General features: G+C 46.4%; 1 protein-coding gene across 9 annotated transcripts in view; it reads left to right on the plus strand.

Annotated features, from left to right (window-relative positions):
- SNED1 (sushi, nidogen and EGF like domains 1) overlaps window positions 1–27,774 on the plus strand; it is an 88,143-nt gene that overhangs the window by 6,753 nt on the left and 53,616 nt on the right. For all 9 annotated transcript variants that reach the window (XR_009700805.1, XM_061189157.1, XM_061189170.1 and 6 more), the window contains exons 2-3: window positions 23,813–24,100; window positions 27,394–27,534. Coding sequence is in view for 8 of the 9 variants with exons in the window: in XM_061189157.1 (XP_061045140.1) it covers window positions 23,813–24,100; window positions 27,394–27,534 (429 nt within the window). In the remaining variant the exon portion in view is untranslated. The remainder of the gene's footprint in view (window positions 1–23,812; window positions 24,101–27,393; window positions 27,535–27,774) is intronic.

Consider the following 27,774-nt stretch of genomic DNA (forward strand, 5'->3'; position numbering starts at 1 on the left):
CGCTGTCCTCCAGGCGGGTCCAGGGGGCTGGTCGAGGGCCAGACACAGCGCGCTCGGGCCCTCACACGCATCCTGCAGCGAATATTTCCCGCCAGCTGCTCTGGGCAGAGGGGCTGTCGGGCACAGGCAGCTCTGGAGCTTGCTGGGGATGGGGCCTGGGGTAGGGCTGGTGTCCCGGGGGAGTGGCCACCGTCCCCAGAGTGAGACTGGCAGGGTGAGAGGCCTAGGTGTGGGGGCAGAGGCACACCGTGCCTGCGCTGGAGGTGGCAGCCGGGTCGGTGGCTGTAGGGCGACAGGGGACCCGACGTGGCCCCAGAGCTCAGGGCAGCAAGGTCAGGCTGTGCTGGGCCTGGGGGAGGGGGGCGTGGGTGCCCACGCGCAGGGCATGTCCAGGGGCCTCTGGGGACTTGGGATCTGGTCCTGGGGGGCACCTGGCCCAGGTGTGCCAGAGGTGAGGCAGGAGCTGCCATCTACACAGGGAAGGAAGGGAAGGACCGTGAGGACAGCTGGAGGGACAGGACACAGGAGGGGCAGGTGCCTGGACCCCCTGCCCACCGGAGAGGCAGCCCCTGTTGGAGGCGGGTGGGGCTCAAGGGCCTGGGCTCTGGGCCGTAGGCAGGACCACAAGGCCCCGCAGGAGATGAGAGGGTGGCCACAGGGAGGCCCTGGACAGCTGACGGCAGGGGGCAGGGGAGGGAGGCAGCAGAGAGTGCGGCCCCAGGGCCTGTGCCCTGAGGGCCCGGCCTGGGAGGGGGAAGGGCCGTCCCCCCAGCGCTGCGGGGATCCCTCCTCCCCCAAACGCTGGGCCCTGAAGCCAGCCCACTGCCCCGCCCGCAGGCCGCGCCCTGGCTGCCCAGCAGTGGCCCCTTCCCCCCGGTCCTCTGTGGCCCTCCTGCAGCCAGGCGAGGCCACCTGGCACCCCGGGTGCTCAGGCGAGGGCCAGCCTCCCCTCCTCACCAGGTCTGGGTGTCCAGGGCCCCACCTTGCCCCGGGGGCACAGGGCGCTGCCCACGGCTGCCCTGAGAGCAGGACCCCAGCCCCGAGCTGTGCTTGTGGAAGGAATCCTGGTTCCCCAGAAAGCTGCCAGGAAATAAAAGACATGCCTACATTTTTCAAAACAAGCTTATAAAAGGCCTCAGAGCTTTATTGTTTTATTTCTGGCAGAGAAGTCAAAGCAGGAACCGAGGCCCCGCCCTTTCGGATCTGATGTTTGCAGAGCTGGGGTGCTGTGACCGCGGGGTCCCCAGCTCCCCTCCAGGCTTGCCCGCCTGGCCCAGAGCAGCCCCTCGCCCAGCGGGGGTGGCACCAGCCAGCCCCAAGCTGCCCAGTTCAGGGACCAGCCAGACACATGTCACACGCTTTCGGCTGCAAGTGGCCTCCGAGAGACTCTCCAGGACATTTCCGCTCTCTCCCAGTTTTATCCAAGTCGGAAATGCCACCAGGCCCTCTCTGCGCTTTCTCCTGGCCCAGCGGAGGGAGGGCCGGCCCCTCCTGCGAGAAAGGCCCGGGTGCCTTTCCCTCTGCGGGCCACACGCACCCCCAGGTCAAGGGCAGGCTTCCTCCACGCCCCGCGGGCCCCCTTCCTGCTGCACAAGGCCTCGGGGCCTCCCCAGGGGACCAGCCCAGGCCCACCTGGCTGGCCTCAGGTCCTGAGGGGCAGCGGGCGCGGGGCGGCACATTGCGGGCCGGACCCAGCCGACGGCCGGGCCCACGTCAGGTTTCCGATGCGTCAGTGGCTGAAAAACACGCTGGCGCCAGGCAGGGGGTCGGGGTAGAGTCCTTTCTCCTGTTTTCCCGCTTGTTGCGCGCTTTACAGAGTGCTGTTGCAAGTAGAAAAATAATAATAGTGAGACTGATATTCTGTGGGAGTAGCATTCGCTGGCCCTGAAGAAGGAGCGGGACCCCCGGTGGGGGGGGGGGTGCCGTGCCGCTCCCCACGCCGCCAGCCCCGCCCGCCCCAGCGGAGGTTCAGACGTTCTTCCCTGGAGGAAGGCGGTGCAAGCACGCTCCGGCCCAGGTGGCCCCGCCCTGCTCTGCCCTGGCCCCGCCCCGTGGGGAGGGCGGCAGCCATCTGGCGGGGGCGGAGCGGGGAGCCGGCGGGGCGGAGTGCTGGCGGGCAGGCCGGAGGCCTCTGCACACCGCACGCACCTGCGCGCCCGACTTCAAAGGCAGGAAGGAAACTGGGCAGAGCGTCTGCGGCAGCCACGGGGGCCAGGCCAGCCGAGGAAGACGGGGTGCAGGATGCAGGGAGGGCGGGGCAGGCGGTCCCACCCGGCAGGTGGCCACGGCCCCAGGGACCCTCACTCCAGCCTGCAGCGCCCCCTCCATCCAACTGTGACTCCTCACCCTGACTCTGTTTTCCTAAACACGGGCAGAAAAGGGGACCCAACGTAAGTGTGCAGCAAAAGAGCAGATGTGATGCCAGCCCCGAGGGACGGCGGCCCCAAGTTAAGGCCTGTGGTTGCTGGCTCCACCCGCACCCGCCGCCAGCTCGTTAGGTACAGAGGCCATGGGTGTTCCCGCTGCAGGGCACGCTTGCCAACCCAGTGGTTGTGGACGGTTGTGAAAACGAGGTTCTTCTGTTCTTTTTTGTTCGTGAGGCTGAGCACATCTTGTTCGCTTACCGTTGGATTTCCTCATTTGTAAGCCCCCTGTTAAGTCTTTCCTCTTTTCTACCGAGTTCCCTTTTTTCTTGTTACTTTATGGGAGTTGTGTACATACACCAGGTCACGAGTGTTGCGAACATCTTTTCCCTTTTCTCTGCACCTTACTTCATGCTCTTCGGTGCGCCTTTGGGTGAATAGGCACTCTTGAGTTTAATGCAGTAAATGTACCCGTCTTTATTTTTATGGTCAGAGGTTTTTTGTGCCTTATTATTTTTTTTTAACATTTTATTTATTTATTTGGCTGCGTTGGGTCTTAGTTGTGGCATGTGGGATCTTCCGTTGCCGTGCGCGGGCTCCCTAGTTGTGGCGTGCGGGCTCAGTTACCCACGGCATGTGGGATCTTAGTTCCCTGACCGGGGATGGAACCCGCGTCCCCTGCGTTGGAAGGTGGATTCTTCACCACTGGACCGCCGGGGACGTCCTGTGCCTTATTTGAAAAATCACCTCGAAGTCTTGAATACGTTCTCCATGGCCCCCCACAACAGCGTCTCTGCTGTGCGGCTTGGTCGCTCACACCTCCGTGCCTGCACATGTGGAGCTGGGCACGAGGTAGGCCCCCCCCGCCCCCCCGCCGAGTGTGCGCCTGGGCCATCTCCCGGCCCTCCTCCTGCCCACCCGTCCGATCACTGTTCCTTGTGAGAGCCCAGTGTCTGCTACAGCATCCATCCTGGACCAGCAAGTCCTTCTGTCTTTTCTTCTCCAGGAAGTCTTGGTCCTTCTTGGCTTTGCCTTTTCATATAAAATTTACAGTTGGCTTATCAGGTTACACACACACAGACACACGTCTGCCGGGATTTTTACTGGGATTGCGTGGAGTATGAAGACTGATGCGAGAACTGATACCTTTACCTGGGTTGACTCACGTGGCCCAGGAACAGAGCACGTTCCTGTGTTTATTTAGATTATCTCTGACATTCTCAATACAGTTTTAGAACTGATGGCGGGGAAGCCATGCACATCTTTTGTTAGATTTATTCTTAAGGACTTGCTATTTTCTATACTATTGTAAATGGTGTCTTTTCTTCATTTCTTTTCGAAGCACTTACTGCTGTGACTGTAGAATCACAATTGAGTTCTTACCTTTTCTAAGTTTATATGTAACAACCAGGCCAAGCCTCTTATTAATTCTGCTGCAGTATCTGGATTCTTTTGGATTTTTCCACACTCACATTCATAGCATTTGCACCTGATGATAGTTGTTTCTCCCTTTCTAATCATTTGGCATTTTGATTCATTTTTTGCCTTGCTGTGCTGGCTGGATACATGCCGTGTTAGCAGGACCCAAAAAGAAAGTGTTCCATGTTTCACAATTAAACGTGATGCTTCTTCCTGTTTGTTTTCAAGATGCCCTTTTTCAGATTAGAAATGTCCCCTCATATTCCTATTCCTATTCTCATATTCAGGGAATTTTTATCACATGTGGATGTTGGCTCTTAGTAAAATACCATCTCTATACCTATAAAGATGATTGTATGATTCTCACCTTTAATCTGTTAAATTGGTCACTTAAATTAATTAAATTAATTGGATCCAGGCACTGGATCTAGGGGCCAAGAGCAGTCACCTCCCCCCGGCACCCCCGGGGGCTGAGGTGGTCCCTGCCCAGGTGCGGGTTCAATGCTCTCACTCCTCAGCCACAAAGCCAGTGTGCCCATCCTGGTCCCATTAATCACCTCCTCCCCTAGCCATCCTCTGCTCCCACCCAGACCTTTCACCAGGAGGGCTCAGGTGCAAAAGCAACAGGCATTTGCGTAACATGTACAGACAGCATTACATCCCCCACAGGGGCCCCCGTGGACCACCGCAGATGACAACACACAGTGTCCTCAACCAAGTGACCGTGTCTCCAGGACCTGGAACTCTGTCATCCAACAGAAAGTGAAATTCGAATCCCGCAGCCCCTGTAGGGGGGCTGCCCCTGGGAGTGCACCTACCAGGCTGGGCAGGGCTGCTTTCAGGGAGAGGGATGCATCACGGTGCCAGGAACGGTCTGGGCAAGTCCCTGTTTTCAAAGGAGGGCTGTGTAACCCTGTACCCAGCCCCCCTTAGTACTGACCACCATCCAGAGGGCAGCCAAGGGGAGCTGAACCCTTCCTGGGGCCACGTTTGGTGAGCAAACAGCCCGGCCAGGGTGCGAGGACCCGGGCAGGCAAGGCCACAGGGGCAGAAGCCTTTCGGGATGATTTTGAGGAGGCTGGTCCAGGGCTCGTGACACCAGTTGCCCTCAGAGGATAGGGAGCATGGAACGCTCATCAGACACCTGAGTATAACCACTGCGGGGGCCCTTGAGACCCCGGCCCATCGCTGCCAGACACAAATGGTCCAGGGAGTCGACGGTGGCAGTGCCGTGGCCAGAGTGGGCTGATGAGGCTGGAAGGGCAGCACCGTGACGGCAAAGTGTCAACAGCAGTGAGACCCCCATGCTGGGCCTGGGAGGGGTCAGAGGTGGTTCACGAGGCCGCTTCTGTGGACACAGGCCTGGAGTGTGGCAGTGGATTTTGTGCCCCTAACTCAGAGCCCTTTCTTTCACTGGGTCATGGTGGTGGCTGCATTGCCATCTCTGGTACGAGGAGGGACACAGGGGCATCCCCGTCAGTCCCATCAGAGAACAGCCCCACCCTGGGCACCTGCCCGAGGGACCCGGACCATGCAACCATCAGCTGCAGTCTGTTCCCAAAGATGGGCATCCTTAGTTGGCGGGGCTGGGCTCTGGCCGGTGGCAGCGCCGGCTTTTTTTGCGGAGGGTCCGGTTGTGAACCTCTGCGCATCGTGGCCGTGAGGGCTCGGAGCAAAGGCGTGGGCGCATCTGGGTTCCCGCAAAGCGCGGCCCACGGAACCCCGCCCAGGTCCGTCTGCGTGACCTGGGACCTGCGAGTGTAGTTTGTGTTTTTAAAGGGCTGTGAAAACAAAAACAAAAGGGGCAAAGAGGCGTGTGCGAGGAGACCGTATATGGTGCACGGGGTGAAAAGTGTTTACGATCTGGCCCTTCAGCCGGCAGTCTGCTGACCCTCAAGCAGACCCTTAGCAGCCCCCGCACATCAGTACAAACCTGGCGCGTCCCTCAGCGCTCCTTCCGCGGCCGGGGGTGGGGGCGGGGGGGTGGGGAGCCGGTGCTTCCAGTTCTGCCCACGCGCTGACTGACCCGGCGCCGCTTCCGGAGTGGGCGCTGGAGCCGGACAGCTGCTGCCCCCCAGTGGACAGCATGGGGCTCAGCTTAGCTGGGCCATCGGCGAACCAGGCAGGCTCTTAGGGCCCCTCTGGGACCCGAGGTCCCGCTAGGCCAGGGCTGCGCTCCGGCTGCCAGGGCGGAAGCTGAGCCCCCCCAAGGGCAGCTGTTGTTGTTTCACGTAAAACCGAGACGGCTCGTGGCACAGGGACCTCTCCCTTTGGCCACCCCCCTTGCTGGGCCCTTCGCTTGCTAGTGGTCAAGTTCAAGTCCGCGCGCCCCAGTGGGGATATTGGGCAGAGAGTCACAGGCCCCGCAGATCACACTCAGCTCCTACGAGCTCTCCCGGGGAGCGGGCAGTGCCCCAATTTGTAAACAGCGTGCAGTGGGCCCTGCCTCGGGCAGGGGGCGCTGCTGGGCAAGGACAGGCCTCCGGGCTCCGGCTCCGCTTGGCTCCTGGACGCCAAGTCCTTTCTGCTGCAGGGCCTGCGGGCGGGGTGTGTGCTGCCCTGTCCTCTCCACGTGCAGGGCCCCTGGAAGGAGAGCCCAGACACTTCCCGGACGGACGTGCAGGCAGCGATCACTCGTTCAGACACAGAGGCCACGTGGCCCAGATCCACCCACAGGGCCCCTGAAGCTTCCCGTTCCCACTGCAAACCCGTCTAAACCCCAGGAGTCGAATTTGGGCATCTTCTCTTCCTACGGGAGCGCAGGAGGTGGAGGGGCCGCGGGCAGAGCAGAGGCCTTTAGCCCCTCTTTCCCGCACCCCTGCACTCCTGGGCCCTCCCTGCTCCCAGAGGCCCAGGGTCAGGAGTGCCTACCTGCCACCTTCCTCCTGCCTTCCTTCCTTTTTTTTCCTTTTCATTTCTCTTCTTTCTTTCTCTTCCGTCTTCATCGCTGAGGTATAATTCACATACTGTACAATTCACCCTCTTACAATTCAATGGCTTTTCATATATTTACAGAACTGTACATCCATCACCACAATCACCCTTGGAACATCTTCCTCACCCCAAAAGAAACCCTCCGCCCCCGAGGGAGCATCCTCCAACTTCCCAGCACGCCCCTGACCTAGGCAATCGCTAAACTACTTTGTTTCCATGGATTTGCCTATTCTGCATGTTTCATATAAGTGGAATCATACAGTGCTTTGTGACTGGCTTCTTTCACTTAAAATGATGTTTTCAAAGTTCACTCGTGTTGTGGCCTGTATCAGTACATCATTTCTTTTATTTGCCAAAAATATTCCGTTTATTTTTGTAATTTATCCACTCCTTAGTTGATGCAAACGAGGATTGCTTACTCCCTTTGGCTATTATGAACAATGTTGTTATGGACATCTGTGTACACCCTTTTGTGTGGACATGTTTTCAGTTCTCTTGGGTGTATATGGAATATATCTAGGCATGGAATTGCTGGTGCATATAGTTATTCTGTGTTTAACCATGTGAGGAGGTGACATTGTCTGTTTTCCAGAGTGGCTACACATTTTGCATTCCACCAACGGTGTATGAGGGTTCCCGTTTGTACACATCCTCACAAGCATTTGTTATTATCTATTTTTTCCATGATCGCCATCCTAGTGGGTATGAAGTGTTATCTCACTGTGGTTTTGATTTTCATCTCCCTGACAGTGAGTGATGCTGAGCATCTTTTCATGTGGTTATTGGCCATTTGTATATCTTCTTTGCAGAAGCACCTAGTCAAGTCCTTTGCACTTTTTTTATTGGGTTGTCTTTTTCTAAAGACTATTTTTTACAGCAGTTTTAAGCTCGCAGCAAAATTGAGAGGAAGGCACAGAGAGTTCCCATATCTTCCCACCCCGACTCATGCACAGCCTCCCTGTCGTCAGCATCCTCCACCAGAAGGTACGTTTGTCACAATTGATGAACCTACATTTACACGACACCATCATCCCCCGAAGTCCACAGTTTACATTAAGGTTCACTCTTGGTGTTGTACACTCTATGGGTCTGGACAAATGTCTAGTGACATGTACGCATCACTGTGGTATCATACAGCATTTTCATTGCCCTAAAAATCTCTGTGCTCCACCTATTCATCCCTCCCCCAAACCCTAGCAAACTACTGATCTTTTTACTGTCTCCATAGTTTTACCTTTTCTAGAATGTTATATAGTTGGAATCATATAGTATGTGGCCTTTTTAGATTGACTTTTTTCATTTAATATGCATGTAAGTTTCATCTATATTTTTTCATGGCTTGATAGCTCATTTCTTTTTAGCACTGAGTAATATTCCACTGTCTGAATGTACCACAGTTTACAATATCCACTCACCTACTAAAGGACATCTCAGTTGCTTCCACGTTTTGGCAATTATGAATGAAGCTCCTCTAAATACCTGTGTGCAGGTATTTGTGTGGACATAAGTTTTCAACTCCTTTGGCTAAATACTAAGGAGCACAACTGCTGGATCTTATGGTAAGACTATGTTTAGTTTTGCAAGAAACTGCCAAACTGTCTTCCACAGCGGCTGTATCGTATGCATCCCCACCAGCAGTGAATGAGAGTTCCTGTTGCTCCACACCTTCACCAGTATTTGGTGTTATCAGTGTTCCAGATTTGGCCATGCTAATGGGTGTATAGTGCTATCCCATTATTGTTTAAATTTGCATTTCCCTGATAACCTATGATGTGCAGCATCTTTTCATATGCTTATTTGCCATCTGTGTATCTTCTTTGGTGAGGTGTCTGTTAAGGCCTTTGGCCCAATTTTTGACAAGGTTGTTTGTTTTCTTATCGCTGAGTGTTAAGAGTTCTTTGTATATTTTGAATAACAGTCTTTATCATATCTGCAGACATTTTCCCCAAGTCTGTGGCCTTTCTTCTCATTCTCTTGATATTATCTTTCACAGAGCAGAGATTTTAATCTCCTTTTCTTACTGCATTAGCTAGAACTTCTAGTACAATGCTGAAGATGGGTGGTGAGAGGGACATCCTTGCCTTTTACCTCATCTTAGTGGGAAAGCGTCTAGTTTCTCACCATTAAGTATGATGTTACCTGTAGGTGTTGTTTTTTTTTAACATCTTTATTGGAGTATAATTGCTTTACAATGGTATGTTAGTTTCTGCTTTATAACAAAGTGAATCAGCTATACATATACATATATCCCCATATCTCTTCCCTCTTGCGTCTCCCTCCCTCCCACCCTCCCTATCCCACCCCTCTAGGTGGTCACAAAGCACTGAGCTGATCTCCCTGTGCTATGCGGCTGCTTCCCACTAGCTATCAGTTTTACATCTGGTAGTGTATATATGTCCATGCCACTCTCTCACTTTGTCCCAGCTTACCCTTCCCCCTCCCCGTGTCCTCAAGTCCATTCTCTAGTAGGTCTGCGTCTTTATTCCCATCCTGCCCGTAGGTTCTTCATAACTACCTGTAGGTTTTTTGTAGATATTCTTTATCCCCCTCTATTCCTAGAATACTGAAAGTCTTTATCATGAATGGGTGTTGGATTTTGTAAAATGCTTTTTATGCATCTATTGACATGATCATGTGATTTTTCTTTTTTAGCCTCTTGATGTGATGGATTACATCAATTGGTTGTTGAATGTTGAACCAGGCTTGCATATCTGAGATAAATCCTACTTGGTTGTGGTATACAATTCTTTTTATACATTGTTGGATTTGATTTGCTAGTACTTTGATGAGGATTTTTGTATCTATGTTCATGAGCACTATTGGTCTGTAGTTTTCTTTTCTTGTAATGTCTTTGTCTGGTTTTGGTGTTAGGGTGATGCTGGCCTCATAGAATGAGTTAGGAAGTATTCCCTCTGCTTCTATCCTCTGAAAGAGATTGTAGAGAATTGGTATAACTTCTTCTTAAGTGTGGTAGAATTCACCAGTGAACCCATCTGGCCTGGTGCTTTCTGTTTTGGAAGATTATTAATTATTGATTCAGTTTCTTTAATAGATATAGGCCTATTCAGATTGTCTGTTTCTTCTTGTGTGAGTTTTGTGTTTTTGTGTTTTTCAAGGAATCAGTCCATTTTATCTAGGTTATCAAATTTATGGTCATAGATTTTTTTCATATTATCTCTTTATTATCCTTTTAATGGCCATGGTATCTGTACTGATGTTCCCTTTTACATTTCTGATGTCAGTAATTTGTGTCCTCTTTTTTTCATAGATAGCCTGGCTATCAATTTTATTGATCTTTTCAAAGAGGCAGCTTTTGTTTTGTTGATTTTTTTTATTGATTACCTATTTTCAATTTCATTAATTTTTTTTTCTTGAATTCTTATTATTTCTTTTATTCCACTTACTTTGCATTTACTCTGCTCTTCTTTACTAGTTTCCTAAGGTGGAAACTTAGATTATTGATTTTAGATTTTTCTTCTTTTCTAATGTATGCATTCAGTGCTATAAATTTCCCTCTAGGCACTGCATCCACAATTTTGGATAAGTTGTGCTTTAATTTTCATTTAGTTCAAATATTTTTAAATTTCTCTTGACATTCCTCTTTGGCCCATGTGTTATTTAGAAGTGTGTTGTGTAACCTCCATGTAATTGGGGATTTTCCAGTTATCTTTGCTAGTTACCATCTGTCACCTAGTTACCGTCTGTCGCCACACCAAGTTATTACAATATTATTGACTGTATACCCCATGCTGATTTCTAGTGTGGTCTGAGAGCAAAATATTGTATGATTTCTATGCTTTTTAATTTCATAAGATGCGTTCTATGGCCCAGAATGTGGTCTGTCTTGGTGAATGTTCCTTGTGAGCTTGAGAAGAATGTGTTTTCGGCTGTTGTTGGGTGAGGTGGTATTTCGATTACATCTAGCTGTTTGGTGGTGTTGAGTTCGGTTATGTCCTTCCTGATCTTCTGCCTGCTGGGTCTGTCCATTTCTGGTAGAGGACGACGGAAGTCTCCAGCTGTGATGGTGGGCTTGTCCATTTCTGCGTGTAGTTCTGTCAGCTGTTGCCTCATGTAGTTCAATGCTGTGTTAGGTGTATACATATTAAGCATTGTCTGGACTTCTTGGAGAACCGATCCCTTTATCATTATGAAATGCCCTTCTTTATCCTTGATAACTATCCTTGGTTTGAAGTCAGCTCTGTTTGAAATTAATATAGCAACTCTTGCTTTCTTTTGATTAGTGTTAGCATGATATATTTTCCCCCATCCATTTACCTTTCATCTATATGCGTCTTTATATTTAAAGTGAGTTTCTTGTAGGCAACTTATAGTTGGGTCTTGTTTTTTGATCCACTCTGACAATCTCTGTCTTTTCATTGGTGCCTTTAGACTATTGATGTTCAAAGTGATTACTAATATGGTTGGATTAATATCTACAATACTTGTGACTGTTTTCTATTTGTTACCTTTGCTCTTTGTTCCTACTTTTGTCTTCCACTCTTTTCTGGCTTTTGGGTTTTTTTAGTTGAATTATGATTGACCTAGTTACCATCTGTCACCACACCAAGTTATTAAAATATTATTGACTATATACCCCATGCTGTACATTTCATCCCTGTGACACATTATTTTGCAACTGAAGTTTGTACCTCCTCTTAGTCTCCCTCACCTGTTTCACTCATTGTCCCACCCCTCCTCCCCTCTGGCCACCACTTGTTTGTTCCCTATGAGTCTGTTTCTGATTTGTATGTTTGTTCATTTGTTTGTTTTTTAGATTCCACATATAAGTGAAATCATACAGTATTTGTCTTTCTCTGACTTATTTCACTTAGCATAATACCCTCTAGGTCCATCCATGTTGTCACAAATGGCAAGATTTCATTCTTTTTATGGCTGAGTAATATTCCATTATATATATACACACACACACACACACACACACACATACATATACATATATATCCCACTTCTTCTTTATCCATTCATCTATCAATGGACACTAATTTTGCTTCCATATCTTACCTATTGTAAATACTGCAGCTGTGAACATAGGGGTGTATATATCTTTTCAAATTAGTGTTTTTGTTTTCTTTGGAAAAATATCCAGAAGTGGAATTGCTGGTAATTCTATTTTTAATTTTTTGAGTAACCTCCATACTGTTCTCTGTAGTAGCCGCACCAATTTACATTCCCACCAACAGTGCACAAGGGTTCCCTTTTCTCCACATCCTCACCAACATGTTTTATTTGTGTTTTTTTAATAATTCTTTATTTTATTTATTTATTTTTGGCTGTGTTGGGTCTTCGTTTCTGTGCGAGGGCTTTCTCCAGTTGCGGCAAGCGGGGGCCACTCTTCATCGCGGTGTGCGGGCCTCTCACTATCGCGGCCTCTCTTGTTGTGGAGCACAGGCTCCAGATGTGCAGGCTCAGTAGTTGTGGCTCACGGGCCCAGTTGCTCCACAGCATGTGGGATCTTCCCAGACCAGAGCTCGAACCCGTGTCCCCTGCATTGGCAGGCAGATTCTCAACCACTGCGCCACCAGGGAAGCCCCTATTTGTGTTTTTGACAATAGCCATTCTGATGCATGTGAGGTGATACCTCAGTGTGGTTTTAATTTGAGTTTCTTTGATGATGTGAAGTTGAACATCTTTTCATGTGTCTGTTGGCCATCTGTATGTCTTCTTTGGAAAAAAATCTATTCAGGTTCTCTGCCCATTTTTAATCTTTTTTGTTTGTTTGAGATTTTTTAATGTTGAGTTGTATGAAATCTTTGTATATTTAGGATACTAACCCCTTGTTGGATATATAATTTGCAAATATCTTCTCCCATTTAGTAGGCTGCCTTTTTATTCTGTTGATAGTTTCTTTTGCTGTGCAAAAGCTTTTTAGTTTAAGTCCCATTTGTTTATTTTTGCTTTTGTTTCCCTTGCCTGAGAAGACAGATCCAAAAAAAAAATTTCTAAGACTGATGTCAAAAAGTGTACTGCCTATGTTTTCTTCTAGGAGTTTTATGGTTTCAGGTGTTTTTTTTTTTTGGCTGTGTTGGGTCTTCATTGCTGCACGCGAGCTTTCTCTAGTTGCAGCAAGTGGGGGCTACTCTTCGTTGCAGTGCGAGGGCTTCTCATTGCGGTGGCTTCTCTTGTTGTGGAGCATGGGCTCTAGGAGCTCGGGCTTCAGTAGTTTTGGCACGCAGGCTCAGTAGTTGTGGCTCAGGAGCTCCAGAGTGCAGGCTCAGTAGTTGTGGCACACGGGCTTAGTTGCTCCGTGGCTTGTGGGATCTTCCCAGACCAGGGCTCGGACCCATGTCCCCTGCATTGGCAGGCGGATTCTTAACCACTGTGCCACCAGGGAAGTCCCTCAGGTCTTATATTTAAGTCTTTTTTATATAATTTTTATTGGAGTATAGTTGATTTACAATGTTGTGTTAGTTTCAGGTGTACAGCAAAGTGAATCAGCTATACATATACATATATCCACTCTTTTTTAGATTCTTTTCCCATATAGGTCATTACAGAGTATTGAGTAGAGTTCCCTGTGCTATGCAGTAGGTCCTTATTAGTTATCTATTTTATATATAGTAGCACGTATATATCAATCCCAATCTCCCAATTTATCCCTCCCCCCCATTTAAGTCTGTAATTCATTTTGAGTTTATTATTTTATATGGTGTGAGAAAGTAGTCCAGTTTGATTCTTTTGCATATATCTGTCCAGTTTTCCTAACACCATTTCTTGAAGAAGCTGTCTTTCCCCCCATAGTATATTCTTGCCTCCTCTGTTGTATATTAATTGACCATATGTAAGCGAATTTATCTATGGTCTCTCCATTCTGTTCCATTGACCTATGTGTCTGTTTTTGTGCCAGTGCCATACTATTTGATTACTAGAGCTTTGTAGTATAATTTGAAATCAGGGAGTGTGATACCTCTAGCTTTGTTCTTCTTTCTCAAGATTGTTTTGGCTATTCACAGTCTTATGTGTTTCCATACAAATTTTAGAATTATGTGATCTAGTTCTGTGGAAAAATGCCATTGGTATTTTGATAGGGATTGCATTGAATCTGTAGATTCGCTTAGGTCGTATAGTCATTTTAACAGTATTAATCCTTCCAATCCATAAGCACAGTATATCTTTCCATTTGTGTCATCTTCAGTTTCTTTCATCAATGTCTTAGAGTTTTATAATATATATATTATATATATATGTGTGTGTGTACATACATATGCATATATAATATGATTGAAAACATTGTTGGTATTATTATTGTGGACAAACTGTTATCTGTTAGATCAGTTAGGAATAAGAAAAATAAAAGTTTTAGTTTACCTTTATTACTTTATTCCTTCTTTTATGCTCTTCCTTTCTTAATGTAGATCCAGCTTTCTCATCTATATCATTTTCCTTCTCTCTAAAGAACTTCTTTTAACATACCTTGAAAGGCATGTCTACTGGCAATAAATTTCCTCAATTTTTGTTTGTCTGAGAAAGCCTTTATTTCTCCTTCACTAAAGATTATCTTCACTGAGGATAATTTTGCAGGGTACAGAATTCTAGGTTGGTGGGTTTTTTCTCTCATTTTAAATATTTCATTCCACTCTCTTCTTGCTTGCACTGTTTCTGAGGAATAGTCAGATATAATTCTTATCTTTGCTTCTCTATAGGTAAGGTGTTTTTTCCCTCTGGCTTCTTTCAAGAATTTTTCTTTATCTTTGATTTTTCCATAATTTGAAAATGATATGCCTAGGGGATTTGGGCACCTCTCCTTCTTGGTATTCTCTGAGCTTCCTAGATCTGTGGTTTGTGGTCTAATATTAATTTGAGGAAATTCTCAGTTATTACTGTTTCAAATATTTCTTCTCTTCCTTTCTCTCTTTCTTCTTCTGGAATTCTCATTACATGTATGTTGCTCCTTTTATAGTTGTCCAGCAGTCCTTGGATAATTTATTCCGTGTTTTTTTTTTCTTCTTTCAGTCTTTATTCTCTTTGCTTTTCAATTTTGAAGGTTTCTGTTGAAATATCCTCAAGGTCAGAGATTCTTTCCTCAGCTGTATCCAGTCTACTAATAAGCCCATCAAAGTCATTCTTCACTTCTTTTACAGTGCTTTTTATCTCTAGCATTTCTTTTTGTTGTTTCATAGGGTTTCCATCTCTCTGATTACATTGCCCATCTGTTCTTGCATGCCATCTACTTTATCATTAGATCTCTTAGCATATTACTCAGAGTTGTTTTAAATTCCCAGTCTGATAATTCCAACCTCCTGCCATGTCTGGTTCTGATATTTGCTGTGTCTCTTCAAACTGTGTCTCCTACCTTTTATTCTGCCTTGTAATTTTTTCCTGGGTAAAAGGAACTGCTATAAATAGACCTTTAGTAATGTGGTGGTAAAATGTGGCTATAAATTTGCTTTTAAGTTCTGCTTTCACCATACCTTCACATGTTGTTGCTAAATAACACTTTTGTTATCTTTCTGTCCAAAGTTATTTATATTTCTTAATTTCCATATACATAGGAATTTTCTACCTTTTGGGGGTTATGATTTTCAGTGTAATTGCACTGTGGCCAGAGAACAAACTCTATATTTTTTGCAGTCATTTGAAATTTGTTGACACTTGCTATGTGGTCAGTATATGGTAAATTTTAATGTTATATTTGTGTTATATATTAGGTCAATTATTATTTACATTGTTCAAATTTTCTATATTCTGACAGATTATTTTTGTCTGCCTAGTGTATATTTTACTAGCAAAGATGTGTTGAAATGTCCCACCATGATTATGAATTGACCTATTTTCTTTTTTTTTGAATTTTATTTTATTTATTTTTTTATACAGCAGGTTCTTATTAGTTATCCATTTTATACATATTAGTGTATATATGTCAATCCCAATCTCCCAATTCATCACACGAATGGACCTATTTTCTTTTGTCAGTTTTTCATCTATATATGTTGAGGCTTTCTTATTAGGTATATAAAAATACAAAATTGTTATATCTTTCTTTATTACTATGAAGTAACCCTATTTATCTCTAACAATACTTACTACCTTATGGTCTACTTTCCCTGAAAACAATATAACTATACCGGGTTTCCTTTGTTTAGCATTTGAATGGTATTATATATAGTATTTTAATGTTTTATTCATTGATTAATTTATAGTATATATTTTAACTGGAACATCATATCCATTTAATGAATTATTGATGTACTTGTGTTTCAATCTACTATCTTCTTGTGCTGTTTGTTCCACCTGCTTTATATTTCTTTTTTTTCTCCTTTCTTGCCGTCTTTTATGTCAAATATTTTAATCATCCCATCTTATCCCCCCATCAGTTAGGACTATCTACACTATTTCTATTCTTTCAGTGATTATCCTAGACAGTACAATATGTGCTTTTAATTATCAATGTTCACTAATAAGTTTATTAATGCCATTGTCCTTCTCTTGGAAAATACAGTGACCTTGAATCACTTTAACATGATTTATACTCCCCCAACTTACAGGCTATTATTGTCATGGATTTTAATTCTATATATTTTTAAGCACAGTTCCACAAAGCATTATTTATGTGGTCAATGTTCATTTAGATTTATTCTCAAACCTTCTGCTTTAGTCTGCTTGGGCTGCTGTAACAAAAATGCCACAGACCAGGTGGTTTAAACAACAACAACAAAAAAAGATGTTTATTTCTCACAGTTCTGAAGGCTGGGAAGTCCAAGATCAAGGGGTCCGCAGATCTAGAGTATGGTGAAGAACCACTTCCTGATTCATAGATGGCCATCTTCTCGCTGCGTTCTCACACGTCAGAAGAAGCAAGGGAGCTCCCTGCAGTCTCATTTTTAAGGTCACTAAACACATTCATGAGGGCTCCACCCTCATGAGCTAATCACCTCCCAAAGGCTCCACTTCCAAATACCATCACACTGAGGAGTAGGTTTCAACGTATGAATTGAGGGGAGGGGGCACAAACATTCAGCCCATAACAACTTCTTTGTCCTTTTTTCCTTTTTTTTTTAATGTTTATTTATTTATTTTCTTATTAGTCCTCCATTTTATACCCATCAGTGCATACATGTCAATCCCAACCTCCCAATTCATCACAGTACCACCCCCACCCCCCGCCGCTTCCCCCCTTGGTGTCCATACGTTTGTTCTCTACTTCTGTGTCTCAACTTCTGCCCTGCAAACTGGATCATCTGTACCATTTTCTAGGTTCCACATATATGCGTTAATATACGATATTTGTTTTTCTCTTTCTGACCTACTTTACTCTGTATGACAGTCTCTAGATGCATCCACATCTCTACAAATGACCCAATTTCATTCTTTTTTATGGCTGAGTAATATTCCATTGTATATATGTACCACATCTTCTTTATCCATTCGTTTGTCAGTGGGCATTTAGGTTGCTTCCATGACCTGGCTATTGTAAATAGTGCTGCAATGAACATTGGGGTGCATGTGTCTTTTTGAATTATGGTTTTCTCTAGGTATATGCCCAGTAGTGGGATTGCTGGGTCATATGGTAGTTCTATTTTTAGTTTTTTAAGGAACCTCCATACTGTTCTCCATAGTGGCTGTATCAAATTACATTCCCACCAACAGTGCAAGAGGGTTCCCTTTTCTCCACACCCTCTCCAGCATTTGTTGTTTGTAGATTTTCTGATGATGCCCATTCTAACTGGTGTGAGGTGATACCTCATTGTAGTTTTGATTTGCATTTCTCTAATAATTAGTGATGTTGAGCAGCTTTTCACGTGCTTCTTGGCCATCTGTATGTCTTCTTTGGAGAAATGTCTATTTAGGTCTCCTGCCCATTTTTGGATTGGGTTGTTTGTTTTTTTAATATTGAGCTGCGTGAGCTGTTTATATATTTTGGAGATTAATCCTTTGGCCATTGATTCATTTGCAAATATTTTCTCCCATTCTGAGGGTTGTCTTTTCGTCTTGTTTATGGTTTCCTTTGCTGTGCAAAAGCTTTTAAGTTTCATTAGGTCCCATTTGTTTATTTTTGTTTTTATTTCCATTGCTTTAGGAGGTGGATCAAAAAATATCTTGCTGTGATTTATGTCAAAGAGTTTTCTTCCTATGTTTTCCTCTAAGAGTTTTATAGTGCCTGGTCTTACATTTAGGTCTCTAATCCATTTTGAGTTTATTTTTGTGTATGGTGTTAGGGAGTGTTCTAATTTCATTCTTTTACATGTAGCTGTCCAGTTTTCCCAGCACTACTTATTGAAGAGACTGTCTTTTCTCCATTGTATATCCTTGCCTCCTTTGTCATAGATTAGTTAACCGTAGGTGCGTGGGTTTATCTCTGGGCTTTCTATCCTGTTCCATTGATCTATATTCTGTTTTTGTGCCAGTACCATATTGTATTGATTACTGTAGCTTTGTAGTATAGTCTGAAGTTAGGGAGTCTGATTCCTTCAGGTCCGTTTTTTTACCTCAAGACTGCTTTGGCTATTCGGGGTCTTTTGTGTCTCCATACAAATTTTAAGATTTTTTGTTCTAGTTCTGTAAAAAACGCCATTGGTAGTTTGATAGGGATTCCATTGAATCTGTAGATTGCTTTGGGTAGTACAGTCATTTTCACAATATTGATTCTTCCAATCCAAGAACATGGTATATCTCTCCATCTGTTGGTATCATCTTTAATTTCTTTCATCAGTGTCTTACAGTTTTCTGCATACAGGTCTTTTGTCTCCCTAGGTAGGTTTATTCCTAGGTATTTTATTCTTTTTGTTGCAGTGGTAAATGGGAGTGTTTCCTTAATTTCTCTTTCAGATTTTTCATCATTAGTGTATAAGAATGCAAGAGATTTCTGTGCATTAATTTTGTATCCTGAAACTTTACCAGATTCATTGATTAGCTCTAGTAGTTTTCTGGTGGCATCTTTAGGATTCTCTATGTATAGTATCATGTCATCTGCAAACAGTGACAGTTTTACTTCTTCTTTTCCAATTTGTATTCCTTTTATTTCTTTTTCTTCTCTGATTGCCGTGGCTAGGACTTCCAAAACTCTGTTGAATAATAGTGGTGAGAGTGGACATCCTTGTCTCGTTCCTGATCTTAGAGGAAATGCTTTCAGTTTTTCACCATTGAGAATGATGTTTGCTGTGGGTGTGTCATATATAGCCTTTATTATGTTGAGGTAGGTTCCCTCTATGCCCACTTTCTGGGGAGTTTTTATCATAAATGGGTGTTGAATTTTGTCAAAAGCTTTTTCTGTATCTATTGAGATGATCATATGGTTTTTATTCTTCAATTTGTTAATATGGTGTATCACATTGATTTGCGTATATTGAAGAATCCTTGCATCTCTGGGATAAATCCCACTTGATCATGGTGTATGATCCTTTTAATGTGTTGTTGGATTCTGTTTGCTAGTATTTTGTTGAGGATTTTTGCATCTATATTCATCAGTGATGTTGGTCTGTAATTTTCTTTTTATGTAGTATCTTTGTCTGGTTTTGGTATCAGGGTGATGGTGGCCTCATAACAACTTCTTTGTCCTTTTTTCCTTTTTGCATCTCTGACCTTAAATTTCCTTTTACTTGAATTTCTTTTAGTGTGGGTCAGCTAGAAGACCACACCAGTCCCATTCCCATTAGAATTTCTTTTAGTAGGGGTCTGCTATTTATTTATTTATTTATTTATTTATTTATGTATTATTTGTATGGATTATCTTTATTTGGCCTTCAGCAGTAATGGATATTCTATCTCAGTATAAAACTTTATGTTGGCAGTTTATATATCTGTCAGCATATTGAAGATATAATTCCACTGTTTTTCTAGCTCCCATTGTTGCTTATGAGAAGTCAGCTGTCAGTTTACCTGTAATGCCCTTAATGGTAATTTATCTGTTTTCTCCTTTTAAGATTGTGTCCTTGTCATTGACTTTCTGCATTTCCAGCGTTTGTTTTCTATAGCTTTGTTTTTGTTTTTTCCAGGTAGGGAATCACTGGGATTATTGAATATACAATCTGATGTCTTTCATCAGTTCTGGAAATTTCCCAACTATTGCATTTGTATCTCTTTGCCTTCTGTCGCTCCATATCATACATTTGGCTGTCTTACTGCTTCCCATATTCCTGATCTTTTCTTCATTTTCCACCTTTTTGTCTCTGTTCTAAATTGCAGATCGTTCCTTCTGACCTGTCTTCTAGTTCCAGTTCACTCACTCTTTCTTTAGTTCCATCAAACCTGCTCTTAAATGTCTAATTTAAACAGAAATTCTCTTAATTTAGTGCTAGAATTTCTACTTAGTTCTTTTAAATGGGTTTTAAAAAATAATTTCCAATCCTGATGATTTTTTAATAAAATTTTGTATTGTGGAAAATATACATAATATAAAATTGACCATCTTAACCATGTTTACGTGTAAGTTCAGTGTCATTAAGGACATTCATGTTGTGTAGGCATCACCACCATCCATCTCCAGAACTCTTTTCATCTTGCAAAACTGAAAGTCTATATCCATTAAACACTACTTCCCCCATTCCCCTTCCCCTTGGCAACCACCATTCTACTTTCTGTCTTTATGATTTTTGACTACTCCAGGTACCTCATATAAGTGAAATCACACAGCATGTGTCCCTTTGTGACTGGCTATTTCACTTTGCATAACGTCTTCAAGGTTCATCCATGTTGTAGCATGTGTCAGAATTTCCTTCCTTTTTAAATAATATTCCATTGTATACATATATCACATTTTGCTTATTCATTCATGCCTTGATGGAACTTTGGTTGTTTCCACCTTTCAGCTGCTGTGAATAATGCTGCTATGAACATGGGTATACAAATATCTTTTCAAGACCCTGCTTTTAATTCTTTTTGGTATTGTTGTGGATTAAATTGTGTCCCTCAAAATTTATATGCTGAAGTCCTAACCCCAAATGTGATTGTATTTGGAGATAGGATCTTTAGGGAGGTAATTGAGGTTAAATGAGGTCATAGGGGTGGGGCCCTAATCCAATAAGAAGATGAAGAGACACCAGAAAGCTCTCTCCTTCCTCGTGTGCACACAGAGGAAAGGCCCTGTGAGGACAGAGCAAGAAGGCAGCCATCTACACACCAGGAAGAGAGGCCTCGCTAGAAACCAACCCTAGTGGCTCCTTGATATTGAACTTCTAGCCTCCAGAACTGTGGGTAAATACATTTCTGTTGTTTAAGCCACTCAGTCTGTGGCATTTTGTTATGGCAGCCCAATCAGACTAGTACAGATATATACCCAAAAGTAGAATTACTGGATCATGTGGTAATTCTATTTGTAGTTTTTTTGAGAAACTGCCTGCCTACTGTTTTCCACAGTGGCTGCACCATTTTACATTCCCACCAACAGTGCACATGGGTTCCAGTTTTTCGACATCCTCACCAATGCTTGTAATTTTCTGGCTTTTTAAAAAAATAGTAGCCATCCTAATGGGTGTAACGTGGTGGCTCACTGTGGCTTTGATTTGCATTTCTAATGATTAGTGGCGTTGAGTATATTTTCATGGGCTTGTTGGTCATTTGTATGTGTTCTTTGGAAAAACGTTTATTCAAGTCCTTTTCCCATTTTTTTAATCAGGTTGTTTGGCTTTTTGTTGTTGAGTTGTAGGAGTTTACTGTATATTCTGGCTTATTTAATCCCTTATTAAATATATGATTTGCAAATATTTTCTCCCATGTGTGGATGACCTTTTTACTCTGCTGAAGGTGTCTTTTGATGCACAAAAGGTTTTCATTTGGATGAACTCCAGTTTGTCTGTATTTTCTTTTGTTGCCTGTGCCTTTGGTGTCATTGCTAAAGCCAGTGTTGTGAAGCTTTTGCCCTATGTTTTCCTATGAGTTTTATGTTTTTAGCTCTTATATTTAGGCCCTTGATCCATTTCAGTTAATTTTTGTAAATGGTGTTAGGTAAGGGTCTGACTTTATTCTTTCACATGTGGATATCCAATTTTCCCAACACCATTTGTTGAAAAGACTGTCCTTTCTCCATTGAATGGTCTTAGCACCCTTGTTGAAAATCATCTGACCATATATGTGAGGGTTTCTTTCTGGGCTGTCTGTTCTATTCCATTGATCTATCTGTCTGTCTTTGTGCCAGTGCCACACTGTTTTGATTACTGTAGCTTTGTGATAAGATTTGAAATCAGAAAGTATAAGTCCTCCAATGTTGTTCTTCTTTTTCAAGATTATTCTGGCTAGTCTCTTGAAGAAATTTTAAAGCTTGCATTTTATTTCTTTGAACATAGTAAACTTAGTTATTGTATAGTCTGTGTCTGATAATTCCAGTATCTGATGTTTCTCTTATTTCTGCTTATTCCTGTTAGCAGTGTCTCGCTTCCTTGTGTGCCTGGTTATCTTTGACTGTGTCCTGGAATTTGTATTTGAACAAATGTTTACAGGAATAACTTGAGGCCTAAGATGATACCATCTTCCTCCAGGGAGGGTTTTTCTTTACTCCTGCCTGGAACCTAGGGATGCTCCCTGTCAGGAACCACCTTAATCTAAGTTCCAGGCTCAAAGTGCCTGGATGGCCCAGGTGAAGGGAAGGTGTAGTGTACATCTGCATAAGGACCACTTACTTTGGGTTCACCCTGATTATGAGGGGGGCCTTAGAGACCCCAGCTTAATGTGGGGGTTATCAGGTTCCTCACCTTGAGCTAGCCCCGAGTTTTGGCATTTATCTCTTTCCCTCCGTGAGGCTACAAAAATTACAGGTCTGTCGTGCAGCTGTGGCTTCTACATCTGCAGATGCACTCACTCAGGGGGAAAGGAGCTTTGAGTACTGGGCTCACCTCCAGTCTCTTCTTGTCCAAGATTTGGAATTGAAATATGCTCCCTTGTTCACTCTTCGGTGCCTTTAAGAAGAGAGGTGTATTGGGCTTCCCTGGTGGCGCAGTGGTTAAGAATCCACCTGCCAATGCAGGGGACACAGGTTTGAGCCCTGGTCCGGGAAGATCCCACATGCCGCGGAGCAACTAAGCCCTTGCATCACACCTACTGAGCCTGCGCTTTAGAGCCCGCGAGCCACAACTACTGAAGCCCGTGTGCCACAACTACTGAAGACCGCACGCCTAGAGCCCGTGCTCCGCAACAAGAGAAGCCATCACAATGAGAAGCCCGCGCACCGCAACAAAGAGTAGCCCCCACTCTCAGCAACTAGAGAAAACCCGCACGCAACAGCAAAGACCCAGTGCAGCCAAAAATTAAATAAATGAATAAATAAATAATTTTATTTAAAAAAAAGAAGAGAGGTGTATTTATCTGCCTTTTTGGTTGGTGTGGATTACAGAGCCCGCCCTCACCCGAAGGGTCATTTCTAAAAGCACGGTCTGACTACAGTCTTCCCAGGATAAATCGTGATGGTCTAGAGCCGACTCTGTGATCATTAATCCACTCAACCCTGCCCAGCACCCCGTGAGGCCAGAATGAGTGTTTGCCCCATCCTACAGGTGAAAAGCCAGAGCACAGAGAGGCAAAGCCTAACCTGCCTGGTGGCTGCATAGCTAGAGAGTGGCAGGGTCAACGCTAGAACCAGTTGTGTCTGACCACAAAGATGCCGCCTCACCTCCTGTGCTCAGGGGCCTTCTGGGGCTCCACTACCTGGAGTCCTGAGCACAGGTGCCCCACCTGGCCGTCAAGGCCCTCCCAGCCTCCCCTGTCCACAGTGGTCCCAGCCCATCCCCACCCCTGCTCGGCAAGCATGCCTCCTGCTCACCCTTCCCGACCTGGCTCAGAGGCTGGGACTGCCCTGCCCTCCTGCGGCCCCTGATGGGAGTCCGACCAAGGAGCTGGGGCCACTGGGCAGGTCTGAGCCCCCTACCGCCCAAAGCCAGGGCCCACACTGGGGGATCCCCACCCCACACTGGCAGCCCCGGGCCAGGCACTCTGCAGGGCACTGTGTACAGCCAACAGGTCAGAGCCTGTGCCCTGAGCCACGGCCGGTGCGGGAGGGGTTGGAGCAGGCCCAGGGATCCCAAATCAGGGCCCAGGAACTGTCAGGCCATCCTGAAAATACCCTGCCGCAGGCTGGCTCAGCCTCAGAGGGCGCCCGGGGTGAGGCTGGGGAGGCCCCCACCTGGCCCCTCTCTGGCTTTCTGCCCCGACAGGTGAACAACAATGGGATCATCTCCTTCCTGAAGGAGGTCTCGCAGTTCACCCCGGTGGCCTTCCCCATCGCCAAGGACCGCTGCGTGGTGGCGGCCTTCTGGGCGGACGTGGACAACCGGCGTGCAGGCGACGTGTACTACCGGGAGGCCACCGACGCAGCCACGCTGCGCAGGGCCACAGAGGATGTCAGGCGCTACTTCCCCGAGCTCCCAGGCTTCTCCGCCTCCTGGGTGTTCGTAGCCACCTGGTACCGCGTGACCTTCTTCGGAGGCAGCTCCTCTTCCCCTGTGAGTGTTCTGTCCTGGGGCAGGGAGGACATCCATCTGGGGCCGAGGGTCTCCCTCCAGGGCCCCCTGCCTTGCTGAGTGGGCCAGACGTAATCCCTGGGCTTCGTGCCCAGAGGGGACAGCTGGGCTCAGGGGCGGAAGCCACTCGCCCAAGGTCACAGGGCCAGGCTGGAGGGGGGATGGAGCCTGGGCCTCCTGGAAACCACCCGCGTCCAGGGAAACGCCACGTGCCCCAACACTGTCCTTCACTCACTCGGGGGACGCAGATGGTCTGTGTTAGAAGGTTTCCATTTGGAACGGTTCAGTACTCAAAGGGTTAAATGGGAAGTTTATTCCGTTTAATATCTTATTCCTTGATAACGCCAAACGGCCACAGCGTAAGTCCAGAATAACTGACCACTTTACCCAGCGTGGTCAGTGTGGTGGGTGGATCCCCAGTGAGGACGGCACAGCCCCTCCGGCAGCAGATGCGTGACCAGCACCTCCTGTGGCCAGGCCCGCGATGGGTGCTGGGTCACAACCGCATGGGACAGAGGGCGGCTCTCTAGAGAAAAGCACTGGGGAGCGGGCGGCCTTTCAGGACGGTATGTCCACACATTTAATACACATTCCTTTAGGGGCATGTCTGGGGCAGGCAGTGTTCTGGGCTCTGGGGAGGCGGCCCCAGACAGAGAGCACAGGACATGCCTCTCCCGTGGGGCACACTCTAGCAGGGGGGACACCAGCGACCACATAACAGGGACGCCACGCCAGCAGGACGTGGGCTCTCCCTGATGCTGTGCAAGCGTGGGGGCCCGGCTCGGCCACATGGGGGAGGTTTGGAGCTGGAGGGAATGGAGGGAGGGCTCAGCACAGCAGTTAGGGTGGCTGTGACCACACTGGGCTGAGGAGGAGAGAGAAGCAGCGAGGGCGGTGCCCGGTCTCCCATCGCAGGCACGGGGTGGGAGGGGTGGGGACGGGTGGCAGACGGGCTCGGTCCTAGATGTGCTGAGCAGAGCCCACAGTCCCCAGCCGCCGCGGCTCAGGTGGGGACGGGGCAGGGAGGGACATGCAGGTGGCGAGGCTCACGAACCCTCCAGCCTCCAAGAGGCAAAAGAGAAGCAAGCTGGTTGTCAGGTGCCTTGCGAGAGTGACCGTCACGGTTGGGGGTTTTAACAGGAGTATGACAGCATATCAGGAAAGATGGGCTTTTTCTGTAAACATTACTATGAAGAAATTTCACGACTGAACTTTCGTTCACACATAGCCCACTAACATTTTGTATGTTTTGTTTGTTTTTTCTTATCGCCAATTTGTAAGAAAAATGTCTTTTTAACAAAAAGTAGAGAAAAAGAATCTACAGCCCGACCAGCAGGCGATAACTCCCGTTCAACACGTCCTATTGTGAATCAAACCACACGTTAAAAAATAAATAGAACCACCTGGAACGTGCTGTTTTGTGAGTGTTTCTTTCACTCAACAGTATTGTGGGCACTTTCCTCATTCTTGCATGTTCCTCTACATCATTTTTTATGTTATAATTTCACCTCTGCAGAGTCATTTTACCTATTACCTCTCCGCCTGGGAGGAAGGCGGCGTCCAGGGCCCCTCCTGAGCAGACAGAGGAAACCTTAACGTTCTCCCCTTTTCAAACCCAGAGATGTCAGTTCCAAAATGATTGTCTTGTGAGACACAGAACCAGGATTCTGAGTTTGGGGTGGAAACCAGTCTGGGAGCTGGGAGATGGGGAAGCCCTCCCCTGGGGGCACCTGCAGGGGCAGGTCGATCAACAGAAAGTGATGGTTAAGCTTCGGGCATGTCCTCGTCCTCCTCAAACGTCTGGGCCTCATAGCTCGCAAAGCCCCTCCGCTGGCCTTGCCGACCAACCGTGGTCCTGCCCTCCTCAGACCTTCCCACTGCTCGGGCCTTCCAGCCCTCGCGCCCTCCTTGTCCTCTGAGTCCTAGCACCTGAGCTTGCCTTCCTGCAGGAGAGCGCTCGGTTTCCCTGCTGTCATCTTTCACCGTGGGACTCCCCCATGTGTGATGCCTGTGTGCCAGCCCGGCGTGGCGGCACTTGCACTCCGGTGGGCCTGCTGCCTCCATCACGGGGTGCCCCGAGGGGCGCTGCATAGCCCCCAGTGGTTCGTGAAATCATCCTGGCATGAGTTGCTAGAAGGGAGATTGCTGCCTGCAGAAGTCTGATTTCCCCTCAAAAATGTGCCCACTCATAGTTGCATAAGCCACATTCAGAAGTGCCTGTAGCCCTGCACCCCAGCCAAACACACTATTATTTTCCTGCCTGCCAACTCTACAGGCAAGAATGGAATGCCCCTGGTTTTTTCAGCTTTACACATCTTTGATTTCTAGTAACAGTGAATCATTGGCTAGTTGTATTCTATCATGATGTTTCTGTTCACACCCTTTGCCAATTTTTCTGTAATCTTTTTGTTCTTTTTCTTATTGATCCGTGGAAGTTCTACTTGAATTAAAGACATCACCAGTTTTTCTGCTGTGTATGTTATAAACACACTTTTCACTTCACTCTTTGCCATTCAGCTTGATCTCATGACACTTTTTTATATCCAGAAGTTCTTGTAGTCAAATGTATAAATCTCCTTTTTGGTTTCTGCAGTTTTAACAAATGTCAGGCTTAAAAGTCCTTCCCTAGACATTCTACATATTTGCCTACATTTTCCTCTAGGCCAACGACAGCCTCATTTACAACCTTACTCGATTCGGGATTTATTTTCATAAGAGATATAAAGCTCCAATTTAATTGTTTTTCAGAGTTTCCTATTTGTCCCACGATCATTTCTTAAACAATCTCACCCTTTGCCCATTCTGAAACAGCACCTCTTATGTATACACTGCCCACTAATATTTTCATGGAGGATTCCATGAAAACCAAAATACTTAACGATTAAAAACTGCCTTTCCTTCTTTTCCCTTTTTATCTTTCCCCTTTTTCCTTTTACTTTTTTGTTCATCTCACATGAGGCGATTTTGTGGATTTGGCCAGGTAGTCACGAACCCTCTGTGCCCCCAGACCCACAGAGGAAACTGTCTGCTCCTGGCGTCCGTGGCCTCCACAGCCCCTCAGTGGGCTTCACTCGCTCACCAGGCATCAGATTACTGGGGGGGCAGGCACTGGGGACACAGCGGAGGATGGAGGCCGAGGTCATCAGGGCCTCCCTGTGGCTGACCATCTCGCTGGGGAAACAGAGGAGGGACCAGTGGGCGACAGCAATGTGGGCGGGGCGGGGTCTGTGGGTGGAGACGGGGGCGCAGGCCCCGCTCAGGCCCCTCCTTGGCAGGTCAACACGTTCCAGACTGTGCTCATCACCGACGGCAAGCTCTCCTTCACCATCTTCAACTACGAGTCCATCACGTGGACCACGGGCACGCACGCCAGCAGCGGGGGCGACGCCGCTGGTCTGGGGGGCATCGCGGCCCAGGTAGGGCCCCTGCTCCCCACGGCTGGGACTGTCACGAGCTTATAAGGCAGGTGGCCGCCCCCCCCTCCCCCCGCCCAGTGCCGTGCAGAGGCCTCTCCCAGCCCAGAACCACAGAAACATTCTCGGGCCAAAGCACCTTTGTCCTGACCTACACGGCCAGCCCTACAGGGCCAGCTGCAGCTGGGACAGAGTTCTGCGTGCGCTGTGGCCTGAAGTGGCCTGGCCCGTGGCCTGAGGGAC

This window comes from Eubalaena glacialis, chromosome 1 (genome assembly GCF_028564815.1).
Source record: "Eubalaena glacialis isolate mEubGla1 chromosome 1, mEubGla1.1.hap2.+ XY, whole genome shotgun sequence".
NCBI lineage: Eukaryota > Metazoa > Chordata > Mammalia > Artiodactyla > Balaenidae > Eubalaena > Eubalaena glacialis.